The sequence below is a fragment of the Grus americana genome, chromosome 7 (genome assembly GCF_028858705.1).
Source record: "Grus americana isolate bGruAme1 chromosome 7, bGruAme1.mat, whole genome shotgun sequence".
Classification (NCBI taxonomy): domain Eukaryota; kingdom Metazoa; phylum Chordata; class Aves; order Gruiformes; family Gruidae; genus Grus; species Grus americana.
Window position 1 is genome coordinate 18,375,206 of NC_072858.1, and position 21,773 is coordinate 18,396,978.

A 21,773-nucleotide genomic window follows, 5' to 3' on the forward strand; every position below is an offset into this window, starting at 1 on the left:
CCACGCTAAAAAAAAATCAGAAAGGGTGTAGAAAGAGGTTGGTGGTATTTCCTTTTGTTCTAAGTCTGATTTTGTTAGTCAAGGGCATGGTAGTGAATAGGAACAAATATCCAAAGTTAGTAATGTCACCAGTGCCAATGCATTGTGAAGCCATGGCCCCATTGGAATGGTGACTCTGAAGCTGGTCCATGGTCTTTAGAGATCGCTCCTTTGTGTTATTTTATGATAACCTGAGTAGTAAGGAGCATGCACTCAAGGCTACAAAACTTGGGAATTCTGCAAGGAAGGGCATCTCCTAGAGCTGTGAGCGTATAATCCTGCTCCCAGTTGCACAGTGCTGTCTGAGTGGAATACTGTTCTGGGGATTCCTGCCAGCAAGCATGGGATGTGGTGAAGTATAAGAGCTACTGTATTTTGTAATGTTTGTAATATGTAAATGCAGGGAGGTATTACGGCTTTTCTTTGTTCTTATTAAACCAATTAATATGCTCCATCAGTGCGTTCCAACAGTTATCTAAAATCTGCACTAAAATGTCTCCTTTAACCTTTTGTAAATTTTTTACCTTTTAGTTTGAAGGTTTTGAGGGGGAAGCAGGAGTCCGCATGTGTGCAGGTGCATGGTTGTAATATAGTCCCTTAAGAAAGGCATCCAATTTATATGTTCTCTGCCTCTCTGTAGCTTACTTTAGATATCTGCTATTTTTTTGTTACTCTATCACTTTCCAGGCTAGTGCTGACCTCTTTTCTTCTTCTACCTGCTTGCTCTTGAATTACTTTCATTGTCCATATTTGAATCTTTATTCATTTATAATGTGCCTTTTTTGAGACATGTAGCAAAATCAGATATGGAGTTCGAACATAAGAGGATTATGATTGATACAAGAGTGCAACATAGTCTGGTTTATTCATTGTTCCCTGTTTGATGATGCCTCTAACTTTATTAGTTTTCCTAGTTGCTGTTTCATATTGAGCTGCTCTCAAAGGCAGACCCTGTAGAGGACATAGCTGTGTAAAGAGGTACTGATGGGCGTTCAGGTGCTCAGGTGCAGATCTGTATCTGTTCCACTACGGCCTAACAGCCGTTGCACTTCTTAAGGTTTATATAAACTCTCCAGTCACTCCTAGTTCTGCATTTCTTCCTATGTGGATCCTTGTGAGGCAGTGGGCAGTCTCCCTGCTCTGTTCAGGGTGTCTGTGTACCTCCTCTTGCCTTCTGAATGCCCCGGTGCTTTTTGCTTCTAGTCCTGATATCTTGTAGGTCTGGGAAAGGAACAGAACTGCCTTGTCTGTCTTCAGTCTTTCATCAGCAATTATAATGCATTCAGAGTTTTTTTGGTGGTTTCAGGGAAGTGTTTTTTCCTTACTGTATTCCTCATCTTGCACTTGTCAATGGATTTCATCTCTTAGCCACAGCAAAGGTTACAAAGGAGACAAACTTTTTCTAAGGGTACCTTTGTGGTCAGAGCATGGTCAGACAATGTGTATTCCCATTTCTTTTCTGCATATGAATTTTTAAAGAACTTTCTAGTTTTCTTTCTTGAGAGCATTGTCTTTCTAAGTCAGGTCGCTGTCTGTATACATGACACACAGAGGTCTGAGCAATGGAAAGTACTGTGTAAAAAAGCTGAGTGCCGTTTCCTAGCTGAGCTGGCATTGACACAAGATTCAGCACTGAATGCTGCCATCATCTCACTCGTTGGTGTGGCTCTCAAGTTGCTAAATAGGCAACTAGTAGGCATCTACTAGTTTTATAACAGCATTAAAGTCAGTGGGGACAAGACTTGGGGGTCACTTTCTGTTAGTATGTAATAGGCATTTACAGCTGTGCTTTCCGAATACCCTTAGAAGCACTGGACTTTGTGGCTGTGTTTTCCCTTAAGTATGAAATGTAACTTCTTGTTGTTTATCTCCACATGCAAGATGTATTTAGATAGGAATAAACCAGAAGTACTGGTAGGACTTTGTGAACACATGAGACTTGGGATGTCATCTTGTGGTTGTTCCAAAGAAGTGCAAGAACAACTTGTAGGTGTTGAGTTTACTGCCTCTCTATGTTACACTGAGCTGGTGGTTCTTCCTGAGCTATGTGATTCTTTCTTGTACAATCTGTCTAGTTGTAAAGTAGATGATAGTAGCTGTTAACCTCCTTACAGCCCATTCCAGTAGTCGGGGTTTGGGATGACTACAGCAAGCAACTGATGGGAAGCCATGTGCTGCTTGGATACCTGAGTGTATCTGAGTACAGCTACTGTTGTTTGAACCTCCATGATGTCAGAGACAGAAGGACTCTGACATACTGCTGGCAAGCGACGTAGTATTGTTATTTAGCCATTTTTTTTTGTCAAAAGCACTTTCTGTTTTAGCTGTAGCCTCTCCCTGGCTGTTTCAGCTGGCTAGCATTTCATGTTTGAATGACAGGCAGGTGCAGAGAAGGTAGCCTCATCATTTTCTTTTCCCAGAGAAGTCATTTTAGACGCAGATAAGTATTTTCTGTGAAGCACAGAGTCTGTGTATTGGGGACTTAGTGACAGGAGTGCAGCTGAACTGGCCCCACCAGCTCACAGGCCAAAATAGCTGTCAGTTAAAATAGCTTACAGTTTAGGCAAAGCAAACGTGTAAGAAGAGGAATTCCTGGGGTTAAGTAATTTGCTATCATAAGGAAGAGTGCTATCAGTACATCTACATTCTGCCTTTTTTTCTGTGGCCTCAGTTGCTGGCAATGGGAGCAGCACACCTGGGCAAAGTGAACATCCCAGGAGTCAGTGCAGAACAAGAGCAGCAAAATGTTTCCTACATGGGGCTAAATCTTTGCTAAACTGTTTGAACTAGGCAAAAAACCATGTTGGAGTCATGCATAGCAGCTACACCAGGGATTGCAGATTTACCTAGCGTTGTATGTAAATAGCAGTGATCACATTTTCTTTCTTGTGAACGTATGTTTTCTGTTGTTTGTTACTGGGGCAGGCTGGGGAAGAAAAATGGCTTAGGCTTTTCAGTTATGTTTTTAGTTTCACTACAATTAGGCAGAGCTATTATCAGGCCTGTGCATGCTTGGACAAAAAGGCATCTGGAAGAGGGTGAACTCAACTCAGAAGGGCAGTACCTGCCACTTGTCAAATGCTAGGTGAACGGGCTTGCTCAGATCTCTGCTCCATTTCATAATTGTTGTCTGGGAAATGCTCTTTCAAGTTAAATGCTTTCTAATTACAACCCTTACAAGCAACACACTTTCTCATCTTACAATGAAAATAAGGCTGCTGTGATTTTTTTACTGTCTGTCAGATTTATGGCATTGATTGAGACAGATTTTAATAGTGGATGATCAAACATTAGCTCATGCAAATTGCCAGTTATTTCTGGAGTGCTATTTCATCATTAGTGAAGGGCCAATCCATCTGGATGGTGATTAGTTCCAGCTCTGAGCTCTTGTTCATAGGTCAGGATGCTTGAGTATTTCTTAACAATCCCAAAATAAGGGCATTGCTATCTTTCTGACAGGATGATGGCTGCTTGCTCCACTCTAGCCAATGGGACTTCACATTCTGGAAATTATTTCATGTAATACCTTTACTCTAGCTTGTTCAACAGAATTAAGTCAGTGTCATTTACTTATTTGGCCTGACAGGTGCATGCTTATATTACAGTGCTGTTATAAGAAAGCATTAAGTGTGCCACTAAATATAATGACAGATTTTTTTAAGACTAATTAATTCTTGCAGTTATTTTTGTTATCTTTTTAAAAACAGCTGAAGTCTTTATCCAGTCAAGAGTGTGACGGTCATACCAAATGCTGATTTCAGGTTCTGCCGCAGATTTCCTACATTTCAAGCACCAGAGCATGTTCAGTGAGATGCTTCTGCTTTGGCCCTCCATAAAAGTGAGGTGGAATCCCAAACTATAACCTGATTTTTTAGTGCAGATGATATTTTACTGTGCCTGTGGAGAGAAGACTAAGGCTAAATGAAATACTTCCCATGTGCAGATCAGATTTCAAACAAGGGTTGAATCTGGGTTGTGTATCCTCTTACATTTTGATTCAAGATCATCTCTAAATACAAGGAGTATAGTGAAACTATTAAATTTAATTTCTTTATTAATTTCCTAATTAATGAAGAAATTCATTAGAACTTTGTGCAGAAGTATTTCCTTATTCGTCACTGTAAAGATAACAGTAAAATACCTTAAACTCCAGATTTTTGGCATTACATCCTCTGATAGACAAAATACAATACCTAATGCATTGCAGTTTTGCAATAGATAAAGAAAACCAGAAACTTGTATTTTACTTGTGGATAAGTTTATTTAAACATTTGTAAATTATACTAAGTAAACAGTATATTATTTATTTCTGTGCCCATGCAGTTGTTGTCAAGATACATATATAGCATTGTCAAGACTACAGTGCACTAACTAAGAATTTTAAGCAGCATGATGCTGAAAACTTTTCTAGAAACAATGTCTGACCCTTCTTTGATTGTACTGTTAGGTTTCTTTGGTATACATAATTATAAGTAGTGCTTGTTTTTCTTTAAGTTAAAATGCGAAGTTTCAATAGAAAGGAATTCTCAAAAGGAAGTATCCATTAAAAAATAGAGATAGCAATAGCAGGCAGCCTCCTGAATGATTTTTATGAAAAATCTAGTTTAAAAGCAATAAAGTCAAAACTTTGCCATGTGTAGACACTACTGAAGTAAAAAAAAAAAAAGTACATGAAACATGAGGGGGTTTATCCCTTGTTTTTTAAAAACACCTGTCATGGCCCCTTGAACCTTGGCTAACCTTGTTTAAATTCTTACTTTTCTATTTTACAGTTCCAAATACTAGCAGATACAAAGGATGGAGAGCCTTGGTGAATTTGGTCCACAGCCTGAGGGGAAACCTTGTTACTACGTAAAAAGATGAGGTAAAAACTCTTCTTTAAATTGGTTTCACCATCTTCATTGACAAATAGTTCTGTTGAGGGAGAAGGGAAGAAACAATAGAGGTAAAAAGATGTATACAAAATACTGCAGTGTAGTTTTGTAAAAAACATTTAAGATATTAAAATGGATCAGAACGTTTTAAGGGCATGGTAATTTCAGTTAAAATACAGTAAAAAAGAATAAGATATTTCAGATTAAAGTAGACTGAAATCCACTCAGGACTATTAACTATTTTTAATTATGTAGGTTATTAACACTTTTAAAGCACTCACTTGCTCCACCTTTAGTTAATAGGTTAGTTTTAATATAGATTTTAATTGTTTCTCAATAAAAATCAGTTGTTTATAGCTATAAGGGTATTATAATCCCTATCTCCCTGCTAAAACTGAGTTGATACACTCCTTACACAGATAAGAGATTCTATCCTGTTGATGACTCACACATAAGCTGGCTTCATATCACAGCTGAAGAACAGTAACATTTAAAAATTCTTACCGGCAGTGAATAGAGGAGTACTGCTACAAACAAGAGTAGAATCAGCAAGATGATCAGGCCTATAAAGAGCCATTTAAACCTCCGCCACACAATAAATTTCATTGTCTTGCAGGGATTTGTAAACCAAAGGAAGGAAGTATCTGGTCGGCTGCATTTTGAAAGAAACAAGTATTACTCATACTATAAAAACAGGGAATACTTATGCTTAAGTATAACACATGAAAACACTCTGGTTCAGAGGCTGAAGCAAACACAGATAGTTTTGTCATGTAAGATAGCAGTTTCAGTAAACTTGTGCCAGTGATACTGAAACCGCCTTGCATTTTATCCTACTGCTTGCAGAAGGAAACAAGACTGGCTTTTATAAATGAAATTTTGCAAAGGATAATTGATGTCTAATACATCCTTTACTGCATGCAGATTTTGTCAAGAACATCATAGTAGCTAGATATTATATATTTCTCAAGCTAGTGAGAGAAAACCATCTTACTTTGGTAGATCTAGTTTGGGGTTCATGTTGGGTTCATCTCTTCCTTTACCAGCTGGCCTTTCCTCAGCTTCTTTTTCATTGACAACTTCCAATGTCATTTCAACTTTACCCTTCAGAAAACACATGGCATGAGACAAGCATCTTATTGCAACAACACTAATAGTACTTGTTTGGTACTTCTACAGGAGTTCGGGATTGGCTCCCTGTGTGCATCTGCGTGTTTTCCATTTCCTTCCCAATATAGACTTATTTCTGCACTATGACAGTGTCACAACACAGTATCAGAGAATGACAGAAAAAAAAAAAATCACAGTGCATAGAATGGTTCTGGTAATTCATTTGTGGTTCTGTTTTAAGCTATACATTTCTTTTTTCCATTTAGCAAAACAAAAACAGTTGTCTTCTTTCAAGTGCAAAACAAAACCAATCCTTCTCTTTCAAGAACAACCCAAGGACTGCATCTTTTCCAAACGACTAAGGATCTCATTTTTCATACTGCTGTGGCTGATAGATGTTTCTGAATATTTTTGCTGATTTATTAAATTGCAGTAATAAAGTTTAAAGGCAAAAACATTAGAAAGAAGAAGCAGGCACAGTTGTAAGGCTTAATATTCTGGCAAGTGATAAATATGCATTTATATTCTTCATAGAACAGGTTAAAATGCTTTAGGTCTTCTGATTGCCCCCATAATCACAAAGATAGCCTGGGTTCTCAGTATATAAATTATATTTCCCATGTACAAAAAATGCTTTGGATTTAAACTTCTTTCTTTAGTCTTTAATGTATTTAGGATGTCTTGTGTTTATTCTAAGCAATAACATGATAAATTCAATCAGACAATAACTGTGGTGGCTGCTTTGGCAAGATAACATGATTCAACCTCCTGTCAGAGTCCTTCAAGGTAAACAGAGTTAAAAACAAAATAAATTTAGGTATTAAACTCATACTTTAAAACAAAAAACTGTTGATGGAGCAAAATTCCTGAAACTGTGCATAGAATGTTCTATTTACTACTCCTCTGTCTATCCACTGAAAGCTGACAGCTAAGCAGGGGACTCCTTACAGTCTTTCTTTATAATTTGAAAAACAAGGTAAGTGCATTTTAAGTACTTTTTAAAGAAGTAATAATCATACCGCTAAAATACGGGAGCCATCCTTTTCGACATAACATGGCCACCACCCTTTCATGGATTTCTGTTCAAAGAGAGAGGCGGTCCTGGGAGCCTTCTGAGAGCTGTCTGCCTTGTATTCTGGAATCATGTCTATATTGCACTTCTCTGGAACTTTTGCTGGAATGATTGTTTTATGTAAATCAAGTTCCACAAAGCCTAGGAGATGGATTAAAAAAAAAATAAACACTGCAGAACACAAACCATACAGCATAGTGGTTCAACAACATGTTATACAGGAAAAACAATCAACAGACACATTACAGTCTTGTTTGTCTAATGATGCTGTGAAGCAGGGAAGTGGGACACACCAGGCTGTGTTTAAGCCCATCTTGCTGGTGGTGAAAGCGCTGATGTTGATCACTTGGACTTAGCAAGCTCTCCTCCCCCTTTTTTAATGTGAGATCACTTGATTTTTTAAGAGAGGGGGGTTTTTTTCCCCACACACACCTAAACAGAAGCTAACCAAATACAGCAATGTAATACTAATGTAATTTCGAATAGTTAAATGCATGACTTAGCTAACTTTAATGATGGTTATAAATCAATTATTTGATTTTGGTTTGCATGTAAGCTAAAGACTTTGGAGCTGTCTTAACATAGGGCAGAGAACCTCCTGCAGAGCAGTATCTACAAAAAGTAGGGATTAATAATGGTGTGAAGTAGAATCAATAATGGTGTGAAATAGATTGCTTAACCTAAATTACAGCCTTATGTCAATACTCTTAGAATTGAAGTACTGTTGTTTTAAGTAATTTTACTTAAAGAAAGAAGCAGAGTAAGTTTTAATGCACGTTATCATTTCATGCACTTTGTGATAGGGCTTTCCTGAATGAAAAGTATCTTGGTTTACCTGCAGGTAAGCCTTTACTAAGTGAATATTCACTCAGTCATTCCTGAGCACAAGTAACCCTGTACTGTGTGGGAAAGCAGGAGTGTATTTGCATGCTCAGTAGCTCACTTCATAAGCACAATCCTTATGTGATAATGTAAAATTGTTTGTTTTTATCTCTTACTTTGAGACTACAGTAATTCTTTTCTTAGAAGTCTTACCTAGATAGTCATCCAAGGAGAACTTGTCATTATCCCATATTTGAATGATCAGTTTGGGTGGGATTCTGAGTTCTGTCTTGTCAAGACTCCAAAAATGTTCCTAAAATTTTATAAAAATGAAACCCAAGCATCTTTTACTTACGAGAATTCAAAGCTGTTGTCTGTTAGTACTTGTGACTTCTGGGGCTGGCAGAAGTATTAAGGATCTAATCCTGCCCTTGCTAAGAGAAGGCTGCTGCTGTTGCCAGCATGGTGTTCCTGGCTTAAAGGCAAAATTGAATCTGTTTGCAATAGTAGTTTGAGAATAGTATGCAGAACTGAGCCAAACTGTCTCTTTTAATATCTAGGTACAAAAATATCAGACTAATTACAATCTGTATTCTAAGTATTGAAATCTTTAGAAATACTTACCTTTTTGGAAACTATACAGAGTTGCTCCGCTGGGAGATAGTCAAAAGGAAAAACAAATCTCCAGTTAAAGTTCCCTTCACCATCCAATGATCGGTAGTGAACGTCAGTTTTCTGCTTATTTTCTTCACTACCAGGCATCCACCTGAAAACAAGAGATGCATCTGGTGTTTGCAGTGGGAATACACTGGTGCTTGTTTGTACTGTAACCACATCATCAAGTGACTGCAAACAAGCCGTAAGAGCTGCTCACAGAGGGCTGGGGAGTCTTTCACACCCTTTCTCAGTTTGGTTCCAATTTGGCACTGTAACTAAAAACATCCTAACTGAGTTTCTGATCTGCTAAGACCAGTACTGTATCAGTGGTGAGTTGTTGGTGGCGTGTTGTAATTTCTTCTTTAGGAGAAATTAGATCAATAGCCTAGTAGTATATTTCTCTGATTTCTATTGAATTTTTTTACGTTAAGACTAGGATATGTAAAAAAGTAAGAATCCAGGTTATGCAGCACCAAAGCTAACTCACTATCTTTTCAGTTGCTTCCTGTCTCAGGAGATGAACTTCTGGGATCTTTCACTGCACATTACCTGGTCATGCTTTATCTCATACTACTTCTGTACTTCTCTGAGGTTAGCACTATTTCAGAGGCTGCAGTGTGCATTGACTTGGCTGAACCAAATAATCTTTGGAACCCGTGCTCTAGGCATTGCCAGGACATTCTGAACATCATTCATTTGTAAGTGTTACATGACAGAGTGCTCTTACCCCTTCACATAAATGTCACTCATTTCTTCCCCTGTGATGCTTTTTTCATCCAGAAGGACATCTTTGGTGTTCCAGACAATCACCCGCAAGATATACCTAAGATAGGAGATGGTTGGGGAAAGAGAATTGAATTGCCTTTATCAGGGCTGCCAGATCGTGTGTAGTATATCGGGTACTTACTTCTTGGCTTTTCGGGGAGTGATGTTGAAGGGAGGGCCTGGAGGTCCTAAGCTTTTGGGAAAGACATCAACCCACATCTGGAGCTTTCCCTGTAGCAGTGGAGAAAATGGATGAGGGATTGTTCGTTGCATACAGGTTGGTCATGCTGATTCCATGGAACTGCTTATTGACATGCTTAGTACTAATTTTAGCCACAGAGCTGAGCTCACTCATGTTACCAATGTCAGAACTTCTACGGACTTCAGATAGGAGCAAGCCAAATCCCTTGTGTTATATAAGCTTCTTCAAACGAACTATGCCAAGAATTCAGAAGCTGTTAGGGATGTTAATTCCTTGTGAATTCAGTGCAAGTTAGGTGCCTGCATAGTTCTTATTCTGTACATCCAAATTTCTGTTCTTTTAGAGGTGGTATAAAGTACAGTGTCATACATGTGGCTGATGTTTTGCGGCTGGTGGCCTACCCAGCGTAGATGATCAGGCCCCTTAACTAGACTCAGAAGTAAGGCAACTACTGCAGACTTTATACTCTACTACAAATGCAATCCCTTTTACTTTTGCAGATAGGTTTTCTGGTTGCTGCAGAAACTTTCTTAAAAAACCAACAACTGGTGAGTTAGTAAACGCTAGATAACAAATGTTAGCCTTTCTTCCTCTCTAACAAAGAGGTCCAACAGAAGACTTCGTGTTTAAACTAGCACCTCTGGACCATGTGCAGAAATTACAAGTTTGGTCTCGTTTGTTGAACGTAGCTAGGAAGCTCTTGAGCCAGGCTGTCTCCTTTATTGTTGGTGAGGTATTAAACACATATTCCAGTTTATTTCAGTAACAAAGTAATAAATAAATCTTTCCCAATTGCCACTCTGTCAGTGTTTAAGGTGTCATTTAGGGGTCTTAATGGCAAAACATAATGACATTTTGTTATGTTTCTAGACTAGCCTGCTTTAGTTTCTCAGCCAAGTAATATTAATTTGTAGCCTTTTCCCCCTGAGTGATACCACTCTATTGTCAACATGATATAAATGCAGGAATGCTCCATTTCTGCATTCAAGAAACCAGAAGTCAACCGGTTCATAGTACCTGAGAGATGTTGGGCTGGAAGGTGCTATATAAGGTCCTTGTCTCCACATGTTCGGGTACCAAACCCTGGGTTCTGAGGATATGAAGGGCTAGTTGCTCTTCACCTGGACCAAGATGCTGATGCAAAATTTTGTTAGCCTCTGAAATAAAAGAAATGGAAAAAGAACAGGGGCTCATGAACCAGAATTTGCATTTGAACTTTTTAAAAAACTTAAACCCAGACATTTAAAATTGAGCAGAAAACTGTGCTCAACATTTAAAAAAAAAATCAAAGACTTCAGGTATTTATGGAAAATTAGAAAAAAAATATATATTTGTATCAATATGAATTTAAGAGAGAAATATAAAATAAATGAACAGGCTTACCAGCTTCCTCCAAAGTATAGTCTCGTCCCCCGTAGTTAATCTTTCTACCATTCTCAGAGAGGACAGGAGGAGCATAGCCTTTAAATCTGGCTACATTTTGCAATAACTGGGTTGGTTTGAGTTGATCACGCCAGGTATTCACACCTGAACTTTTAGGGAAGCAACAGACACACATCCTACAATTATTTACCATTCAGAGCATTTATACACCATGTAAAATGTATTTATTAAACTAATTCAGAAAGGGCAGCACTGTAACTGCCTAGATTGAGGCCACTTGAGTTTGATAGTGACATAATTTTGTACCAGCTCAATTACCTTCCAAGAGAGCATGACTTTTTTTTTCTTTACCTATCAAAATGATTTATACTAACAGATGCTTTCATATTTATTTCCATGAGGTCAGAAAGTTCTGTTAAGTGTGTGTTCTCTGGACAGAAATAACACACATTACCATATACAGAGAATATTAAGATGTTTGACATTATGGTTTTCAGTCAAGGCTCTTCTGAAGACTTTGCAGCTTAACTTGGCATTCAGATGATAGAGTGAACACAACAAACACCCATGAGAAGCCATAGCATTGGTTTTTAACCATATAATTAAGATGAAGGAAGCCCAGCTTTTTCTTACAGAGACTGGATACTAGATCTTACAGATAAAAATTTTCAATAGATAAAATTACTTACATGCAATACTGCTGTGGGATGCCACAGTGAGATCCATAACGAGAGAGGAATCTGTTCTCAAGATCAATTATGGTTTCACCCACTTTTTCATCACGAGTCAATGTGTCATAGTCATAGACTGAAATTTTCAGATCCTTTTCTTGAGGCAAGAAGCAGCTGAGTTCATACATTCTAAACATAAAATGTCCAGTTAACTCTGTTGCTCTTTTGAGCAATACTTTTCATTTTTAAATGTAAAAACAATGTAAACCACCCACTTTTTAGTTTATTTTTGAGCAATAGCCTTTAAAAGATATTAAAGGGATGCTTCCAATGCTGATAAATCTAGCAGTAGTTATTACTATTTGCACTTACTAATAATTCCATTTGTACTCCTATGGATATTACATCCTTCCTTTCTGCACAACATATTACTTAGATGTTTTCTGTGCAGCAGCTTGAATTGAGACTGAGAAAGAAATGAGTGTGGCTCTGCCAGCCACTCTGTAAAAAGGGTGGTTGTTCAATCCATAGTTTCTGTATGATTAGAAATTTTTATTTATTTTTTTTTTTACCACAATACAAACACAGTTGGAGCCTTAAAAATATGGTCCAAATGTTTGGCTTCTATGACTAGAAGGGATTATTCTGTCAGCTAGCTGTCCTACAGAAAACAGACTGTAGAGTTTTCTCAAATTAATTGTCTGAACTTACTTTCAAGATATGCAGCCTCATGGTTTCTACTGCTGCTGAATCCATTACTTGAGGTAAAGTCAATTATTCTCTGCATCTTTTTTTTAGTTTGTTAACTTTGACTTCCGGAATTACAGATTCTGGAAAAACTTGAAATTTTGAAGGTACTTTGTACCTGTAATCAAGTCTCTTTGCTGTCTGTTTTTTTGCATAATCTGAACAATTGAAATCCTGTAGTACGTCACTGCAAAGCACGCTTTCCAAACTCTTTATAATCCTTCTAGTCCTCCTCTCCTAACTTTCTAAAATCTTCCTCTAACTGTGGACACCAAACCAGATCCAGAATTTTGTTGGTATTATAAAGATGATGTAACCTCTCCATTCCTAATTAGTATTTTTCTATTCATATATTTCAAAGATATCATTAGCCTTTGAAGGGAAGACCAGTATACTGGGAATACATGTTAAGCTGATTACTCATCATGACATCCAAGTACTTTTCGGAGTGAAAATATGCTTATAGAATATGGAAGAAGTTTTGTTACTCTTGCATGCATAACACAGGGTGGTTTTAAGATACATGCATTGTTTGACTTTGTGCAATTTACCCATGTGATACAGAAACTCTACAGACACCTGTGTTGGCCAATGATTTCAAAGGGAAATGCCTTATGCAACTTTACTCACAAATAACTGTCAGTGTATAACTATGAACAGAGCGTTGGCTATTTCAAATAATGGTTTATCTTAAAAAATAGGAAAACATTCTAAAATACAATAAATTGAAAATACAAAAAGGTTTGTTACCTGCCAAAAATTGGATTGAGAGTATTAGGCACATAATTATCTCTGTCTTCAATTACTTTTTTACTTACAGATATTTTTATATAAGGATCACACTATTTAAAATAAGAAAAAAAATATTGTTAAGAAATACTTATCCAGATTAATGTTATTTAAAAATATACTACAGCAGAGTTAGCTCACAGACATTCCAAAAGCAAAGAGTCTCACCAGCCCGTTATTATCCTGGGGTTGAAGCTGCAAAGCTCGAACAATATAAATTCGCACGATACACTCCTGAGGCCCACTGTCTGGTAGCTCGCGGAACTGGCGAGGAGGAGCTGGAATAGTGGGATCATCAGGTAATGCATAGATTTTAAAGGATCCCTAAAAAATAATATAAAGACTCAGTCAAGATAAATGTAGAAAAGTTGCTCTGCTAGGTTTGTTTTTTCTTATTTATCCTACACATACATACTCTGTTTTATATATGAATAGCAAAATTATAGCCTGATACGCAGTCACTTAGAAGTCTTGTTTTACTTTAGTGGGTTTTGGAAAGACTTACTACAAAAGCAAGTTTATATCCTTAGCCGATTTAAATCACTACAGCTCTTTTGATTTCAACACAATTACTGCGTTTGCTCCAGCTGAAAATATGTAACACATACTTCATATTTCTTTCCCTCTCCAAAAGTATCATTTAATGTTTGGGTTTGGTTTTTTGTTGTTGTTGGTTTTTTTCTAAATGTACAATGTTAACATTATTTTAATCTTTAAAAGTCATAGACAGAGTCACAGAAATAGTGCAAAGTAACTTTTTCCAAATTAATTCTAAAAATGTACTTTGCTCAGAACATCTGCAGGTGGAACTTTAGCCCTATTCAAGAGGTCATCTGGGAAGGTTCTGTTCCACAGGTACCAAGGAAGATCACATTAGCAGGAGTGATACTTCTTTTAAATTAACATGTATCACATTTAGTGTGAGTGATGTGTAGCTGTACGTTCCTTGAAAAAGAAGGGCCTGTACCTAAGTAGTTACAAGCATGTTGCCCCTTTTAGCGCGTGCATTGATATTTAAGCTGAAATGCTTGCATGTAGACTTACCTAAATGATAAGCACTTACATACAAAAGACTGCATCTAGCATTTTGTTGTTGCCCATCATTTGAAATTTACCTTGAATTCCCCAACCACTGATGGATCATCATTGTCCTCAGATTTGCCTCTATATAGTTTAAATGTATCACAGAAGTCTGTTAAGCTATTAAATTCAGGTACTTTTTCCAATTCACAGTCGTACACCTTAAAAAAAGAAAAGGAAAAGGAAAAAAGTGCAGTTTAGAAATGATGATACATACCAGCTCCACCATTGTGGCATTGCAAAATGTGTTGTATGTTTGATGGAGTATCTTAATGAACCAAAGCATTTGGAACTATTTTTATTTTTACATTAAAGTGGAAGCAAATGCAACGTTTGGAGAACATGCTGTCAAGCTTCATTTAGGCTTTGTTAAAACCAGAGTAAATAGCACTTCACAAGCTTATCTTTACTTCTTTGTTAGGTGTATTAGATGAGAAATGAAACTGGTCTGGCTTTGACTTTTAATGAACAGACATCAGTAAAATTCCTGATCCTCTATGTTCATACTTTCTCAATGTGTATTTTTATTTCGGATCTGCCTGGCACCCAAAGCGAAGAGTAAATTCCATTTGACTGAAGGTTAGATTAAATTCTTAATACATCTCTTAATAAGTGTAGTTAAGTAGAAAAGAAGCAAAAATATCTTCTTAAAACCTTCATTTCACCACATGAATTAGTAATGGCCCTTTACAGGAAATCATGTACAGTTAAATTTTGAAGAGCATTTAAGAAAACAAAGGGCACAGCTCTGGGTTTTGGGCTTATGAACACTGAGATATGTTAATTTACTTTATCCTGAGCAATACCTTTAAAGTGTCATATCCTTTTTTAATATACTGTCCACATTTTTCATGTTCTCCTACTGAAGCATAAAATTTGCTCCACCAATCAACAATTTCTTCCTCCTTAAAGAAAAGCAAATAAAAAAAGTCTTTTATCAGGAGATAAAATCTCTTTTATATCATGCTGTACAGCAGAAACAATGAACAATTAAGCATACTAAAAGACAGCATACTCTAAAATGTATTGTCAGTTAAGTAATATTAAAGGTTCATCTGAAAGAGAATTAGAATGTAAGTATTAAGGCTGAAAAGATGGAATTTCTTACCCAGGTTTAGGTATCTAGTCAATAATCCAGGTGCATTGATAGTCAACAGCCAGCCATCTCCAAGCAAGCAATTAATTACCGTTATCTAGATACCTATCTCAAAGGACTGATTTCTGGAGGCATGTCTGTTTCTCTCCTCCATCTTCTGGCAGTGCAGCACAGCCTAGCCACCTAAGTTCTAGATTACTTAAGTAAGTCTGAGGAAGCGAATGTACACTTAGCCAGAGCAGTCGTCATTTCAGCTGTTAAGGAAAAACACCATCATACCTGGTATTCATTACAGGAATTGCATGACTGTAAAAACTACGGTGAAAATGTTGAAAACTTTTTCCTGAGGGGTAAACGTGCTAGTTTGCTTTCAGCATTCCCATTTATTTGAAAACTGCTGCCATATAACGACACTGGGACAGAGCTGTAACTGCTCTAACTATACATCATTCCATTAGAACCGGTGGAGATTGTCGTGACAGAATCCGGCAGTTGGAGACCTACCTTAATGTTTACCAAATGCAGTTGAAAAGAAGGAGCAGTGAGCCTTGCCCTCTTAAAAATAATACTTCAATGAGTCTCATGAAACCCTAGCTGCTAGCAATCTATACATTCCACTAAGATAGTATTTCTGTCTTAAAATATTAAGTCTGATAATCACTTTGTTCAGCAGTGCTATTTTCTGTATTTATCCATAGGGATTGCATAATAGAATTATTTGCCCCTGAAAACATACTTCAATTGGTGATGAATAGTATTCATTCACTCTGAATGAATAGAATGAATAGTATTCATTCATTGTGTAAATTTGAAAAGGTCTTTAAGATTGTTTGGATTTAAAGACAGCCTTAAAGTATTATACACATCATTGGGTTATTATTTCAGTCTTGCATATTTTTCCTAATTTTATCATTTTACAAGTTGATTGTAGGTTTTACGTCAAACATTTTCACAGATTACTGTTCTCATCTACATGCTTAAAATTCTAATTTAGGAGGCAGTATTGATATGCTGATTTCCAATAGGAGATCTCACTTACCAGAAAGCAATGTGTCAATTTTTAAAAGTAGTATACATTACCTTTTCTGTAAGCTGCTCATGAAGATCAAGTCACAAAAAAAAGAGCAAAATAAAAATAATGGTAAGGATATGATTTGTAGAATTTTATACAGTTAAAAGTATAAAAGTTTAGGGTTTTGTATATAATATGTATGTAAACTAAGTTACATCAATAATTTATAAAAACTTTTGAAGAATATTCAGATGCCATGTGTTTAACTTTTTTCTTTGCTGCTACTGTCAGTATGTCCTAGATATTAAATGGGATCATATTAGAAAAAATTTAAAAAGCAGGTTTTCAGGACATTATCACATTGTGCTTTGTTCTTCACATAACAAAACAAAACTGAGAGAAACTTGGTTTTCTCGTGTCATTGCAGTGTTACACTCTGGATTCTATTTATTGATTTCCACAATAGCATCATTCCCTACAACTTTCATCTGTAGTTTCAGAGAGCACTGGATCTGATTTATTTCAGATGAAAAATGTTTTTAACAGCACTTACAAAACTGAATCTATTCCAGAGATTCTTTTCCACACAAATTTCACATACGTAAAATTAAAGTGATTTTTTTGTCCTTTTTGCATATTTGCTTCTTTGTAAAACAATTTAAAATAATTTGCTAATGCTCAACAGCCTTTTCCCTTTTCCTTCTACTATAATTTTTTTAGTTGTTTACAGGCTGTGGATTATCAGGAGTCTGGAAAAAAAAGTGAAGAATTATAAAGTACAGTAACAACCAGTATGTGTGTCTATAGATTTATCCGTGTAAGTGTAATAACAATCTGCAGAATCCAAAATGCTTCATCTGTTAAACTACAGGTACTGTAATTATGACATGGTAGTCCATTAACAGCAAGCATCATGCATCCCATTTGGAAGCCATGATTAGCAAGTGTGATTTGTGCTAGTGTTTCTATAGCATACCTTGTCTTTTAATTTAAAGGCATAAGCCATAAATTTTTGTGCAAAGCAGAAGAAATATGCAAAATATTTTATGAATACAAGCCAAATGCATCAATAGCTCAGGACACCACTGTGGTATATCATACTCATTTACTCCCATTTCTATTCTGTAAGTAATTATCTTGCTGGGATGTTCAGGTCTACTGTATTTTAGTAGTCTTGTCAGAACTTCAAATCAGAAATACAGCATAAGTTTTTCAGATTTGCATAGGACTGTCAGATTTTCTAAAGGCATTTGGAGCAATTTATTCTCTGAAACCATATCATTAGTGATTTGCAAAACTTACAGGCAGAATTCATGAAGTAATTTTGAATACTTTGCCATATTTAAATTTGAATTTGTTTAAACACTGGTTTGTAATGTTGACAACATGAAGGGTAGCTTGCATAATTATGCAATAATAATTTAAAATCTCAATTTAAAGCCTTTTCACAAAATATATTGTGTAGAATTCTGAATTTTCATCAAAGCATAATTTGGAACCGTTTAAATTAGGGTTAGTGGGTTTGGTGGTTTTTTTCCCTTGATATACCTTCAAATGTCTCTTCAAATAATGCATTTGGTAGCTCTGGGAAGAAGAGATTAAGGAAAAAAAATAATCAAAACCTTAAGACCTTTAAAAATTCCCAAAGCAAATAATGAGTCTTCAATATTTGAATATTATTGTTACTAAAACTGGTAAGCAGGATGTGCTCACGGAATGCCAAAACACAGAATAAAATGCCATATGATAAATTTGAGATTTTGGAGTGAAATATTCACATGGTAAACATCATGCAATGGATACTGTCCTTTTTATAATGTACCCAGTAACTTCACTGTAGATTGTTATACATGACATTTTCAAGACAGTAACACTGAACTATTAGCTTTTTGAACATCTTGAAATTATGGAGGGGGGGCAAAAAAAAAAAAAAATCAAGAGAAACAGTGGATCCCTAGAAAAGTTAGAGTTAGAATTCTGTCTACTATAGATTTCTTTTAGTCTCCAAAAAGTTGACTTTTACACAAAGTTTAAATGTTAATAGTGTGGTTAAATAATTCCTGCTGATTTTGGTGCTTTTAGTAAGCTGACACACACACAAAACCAAGATTTTAATAGTCCATACTTATTGTACACACATAGTAAGACTTTTAGAAAAAGGATACCTTAATATTTGTAACTAATCATGCTAGACTTATGAGCATCATCTCCTCCAAAATCTCTCTATGGAATAATTGCCAAGAGAAGTACAGCCCTCATGACATCATCACATTAACATTCTCCCCCCATCCGATCCCGTTCTGGTCATCTCCATGCATTGGCTCGGTTCATACATACATGCACTGTTGTTGGAGAAGCCATTTTGCTGAGTGCTGTTGACATACTGCTTAAACACTAGAAATGGGAATGTAATTGATGAAATTTTGGCATTTTGTGTCTGCAGGGTGTTGCCTACATGCCACTTACACTTTCCACAGTTGTACTTATTTCAATTTAAATTGTTTTGAATATTCTTTCCTCTCTCAAATGGATGCTATCACTGTGTCTAGGGTGATGTCAAACTCTTAAGAGAGTTTCACCGTGTGTAGCATTTAAAATTTTCCCTCTTTAGTTGAAATCAACTACAAAATTCAATCAATTTTGCCAGCGAGTTTAAAGTGCTAAGTCTTTTTTTTTAAAAAAAATCTCTTTTCTTAAAATTATTAAAGGAAATACAAATTCTCTGTACCAGCTATAAAGCATTTATATTAGAACAAAAGGCATCATTCAGATAAAAGTTCTAAATTTAATACTAAGGACAATTTATATGTATGATGAAGGTAAATGAAAGAACATGGTTACTTAGAGTCTGAATATCATGACATTAAGATACAGAAGAAATAGAGGAAGAACAATGCAATCAATAACATACTCAAATAGCAGTGAGAGTTCAAAAGTTTAAATTCAGTAGTATTTACTTTGGGACCTCTATGAAAAATTGTGGATTAGAAGCCTGCAAAATTATTATATTAAAGGCTATAACTTTTGTGCTGCCTTTAAAATAACAGGCCATCAGAAATTTATGAAAACACCTTCTAGGTAAGGGGAACATTTTACAGTCCTAAAATAATTGAAAAATTTTCCTTGAAATTCCTGTCTGGAATTTGCCTTAACTCATGTTTCAACTCAAGAGTAAAATTCTGCAAGCTGAATTATTTTTTACCTGGAAAGTAAAATTGTATTGAGGTGGTCCTGAAAGAATCAGAGTAGTAGAGAGATTCACAAGGCACAACAGAAAAGGAAAGAGAAGTGTTAGTGCAGAAAAAAATTGTTTCAGTGGTATCAGTTTTGGATGACTTCATGGTAAGAGAGGCAGAGCCATGACTGATAAAAGGAATGGCTGAAGGTCTGTGTTCCCGTAGCTTTGATTCTGTACCCACCAAAGCATACACCTACTTCTAGCTCCTTTATTTAGAACTGCTCAGTCTGTGGAAGATCAGGCTGCTCTAACCCTCACCAGTGGACAGCCAGGTAATGTTGTATCATATGCTTTCAGTAGCTACTGAGCAACTGAATTTATTCTTAAGCTACTGGGTGAACTTTACCATGCACAAAAAGCTATATTTTGATGTTTACTATATGAAAACAGAGGTCCAAATGATTAACATATTTCCTTTGCTTTCCTGTCACAAAGTAACTTTGTTCCATCTGGCTTTCCAGAAGGTTGCATATGTTTCTGACAATTTTGCTGTCTAGGTAGTCTCTCAGAAATCACAGATCTGAAGAAGAAAGTCAAGCATCAAATTTCAAAGATTACCTGAGCTGCTAGAAGTGGCTGTGTGTCTTCCATTTCAATTATTGTATCCTGGCGTGGTGCAGCAGAGAGTAGACTAACTGTAAGCCAAAGATTTTATTAAGGCAATATGGTGTAGGAAAAATCTCTTACTAAACATTTTCATCAGATTCTAAATCCAAACAGATACAGTAAGTGTAAAATAATTCATTGGCTGTATGTTTGATCCTTTAAAGAAAGCAATTAGTTGACATTTTTTGGTAAAAATACAGAATATATTTTTGTGCAGGATTGTGAGCATTTCTCAAATATATAGAATTAAAAAAAAGAGTAAAACTTGGAAGAATGTAGAGGAAAATGTCAGAATTGTATTCAGAGCATTCTTGCTCGAATACTGGATCTTTACTTTGGTACTTAGTGCAGGGGTAATCTGCAGGTAGTTAAATTTCAAGTTGATACTAAAGAGGAACTTCAGGGAACCAGTACACTAAGTCTGAGAGTGGACTTGCCTTTGCACTATGTCCTCTTATGCTCCATAGAATATTGCACTAATTAATGCTCTGAGTTAGATTTTTTTTTTCCTTTCAGATCACAGTATCTCCAAACAAGTACACAACATGAGATGGCTATTCATCGGCAGAGTATGCAGAGTAAACACTGAAGATTGGTTATTCTAGCATCTCATAAGAAAGCAGAACTTTTCATTTTCCAGCTGTATACCTTTCAGTTGTGGTGCGATGTCTTCTTTAGTAGTGTAGGGGTCACAGCGAAAGCTTTCCAGTAAATCAATAGTACACTGTCCCACGATGGGCTTCCGTCCAAATGGTCTGTGGTCAATTACTTTAATAACAAGAGATGGACTGTATAACTCCTCTTTTGGCAAAAGCTAAAAATGAAAGGTTAGAATGTGTTTATAATGCAAACAAAAGGAAAATTAAGACTAAAAATTCCCCCCCTAAATTAGAGCTGTTACTTCATTTATTTAATATTGAACTACTATGTTTTAGGGCTGTATGCTGAATGAAAATTTCTAACCTTATGATTCAATAAAAGTCAATAAGAATAATTTTAATTGCCTCAAATCTTGAATTTTCTTGACTCTTGCACAGCTCCCATCAAAGTAGCCACACATCTACAGGCAAATTGATGCCTTTTCAAATAAATACATATACTGCACTGGATTGTGCATATAAAATTGCATAATGTATCAATGACTGTTTATATGAGCTTTATGAGAATTTTCAGGCTCAGTAAATTGCTATGTTAAGTCAAAAAAGGATGTGCAAGATTTTCTGTTCATTCTTGCATAATAAACCCTTGACCTTTAAAGGTATGGGATAACTGATTTTGTTATAGATAGCTGGCATATAGGTTTTTTCAACGTACAACTTTCATGAAGAGAACAGAAGATGGAAAATTTGGTGTCTTTTTGAGGTTTCTGATCACCACAGATTCCACCCTTTCACCCCCACATTCCACAATGAGACTTGGAGACATAACAGGTGCCAGTTGGTAGTTTTTCATGTTCCGCAACCCCCAAGCCAGAATCTGTAAAATAAAATCCAATATAAGCAAAAGTGAGAGAGATATCAATATGCTTATTATGACACTCAAAAAGTAGGGAAGAAGAAATGAAGCCTTTTCAATAATAAAATGTGACTGGCAAAATATTTCAAGGTGGT

General features: G+C 36.1%; 1 protein-coding gene and 1 long non-coding RNA gene across 3 annotated transcripts in view; one reads left to right on the forward strand and one right to left on the reverse strand.

The window, feature by feature from the left end:
* Positions 1 to 261: 261 nt before the first annotated feature.
* On the forward strand, positions 262 to 20,800 carry LOC129208782 (uncharacterized). Its single transcript, XR_008577891.1, has 3 exons — positions 262 to 390; positions 4,812 to 4,903; positions 20,680 to 20,800. It is a non-coding gene; the product is annotated as an uncharacterized LOC129208782 (long non-coding RNA).
* Positions 4,265 to 21,773, reverse strand: part of MYOF (myoferlin) — a 70,777-nt gene continuing 53,268 nt past the window's right edge. The window contains exons 36-54 of one of the 2 annotated variants that reach the window (XM_054832101.1): positions 21,478 to 21,639; positions 20,812 to 20,977; positions 20,116 to 20,192; positions 16,388 to 16,399; positions 15,018 to 15,116; positions 14,247 to 14,372; positions 13,300 to 13,455; positions 13,093 to 13,184; positions 11,614 to 11,784; positions 10,925 to 11,073; positions 10,559 to 10,698; positions 9,482 to 9,570; positions 9,302 to 9,397; positions 8,542 to 8,683; positions 8,131 to 8,230; positions 7,043 to 7,236; positions 5,908 to 6,017; positions 5,418 to 5,565; positions 4,265 to 4,953 (exon numbers count right to left, since the gene is read on the reverse strand). In XM_054832101.1, coding sequence (XP_054688076.1) covers positions 4,918 to 4,953; positions 5,418 to 5,565; positions 5,908 to 6,017; positions 7,043 to 7,236; positions 8,131 to 8,230; positions 8,542 to 8,683; positions 9,302 to 9,397; positions 9,482 to 9,570; positions 10,559 to 10,698; positions 10,925 to 11,073; positions 11,614 to 11,784; positions 13,093 to 13,184; positions 13,300 to 13,455; positions 14,247 to 14,372; positions 15,018 to 15,116; positions 16,388 to 16,399; positions 20,116 to 20,192; positions 20,812 to 20,977; positions 21,478 to 21,639 — 2,265 coding nt within the window. In that variant the 3' untranslated portion in view covers positions 4,265 to 4,917. The remainder of the gene's footprint in view (positions 4,954 to 5,417; positions 5,566 to 5,907; positions 6,018 to 7,042; positions 7,237 to 8,130; positions 8,231 to 8,541; positions 8,684 to 9,301; positions 9,398 to 9,481; positions 9,571 to 10,558; positions 10,699 to 10,924; positions 11,074 to 11,613; positions 11,785 to 13,092; positions 13,185 to 13,299; positions 13,456 to 14,246; positions 14,373 to 15,017; positions 15,117 to 16,387; positions 16,400 to 20,115; positions 20,193 to 20,811; positions 20,978 to 21,477; positions 21,640 to 21,773) is intronic. The other variant, XM_054832102.1, reaches the window with a different exon arrangement.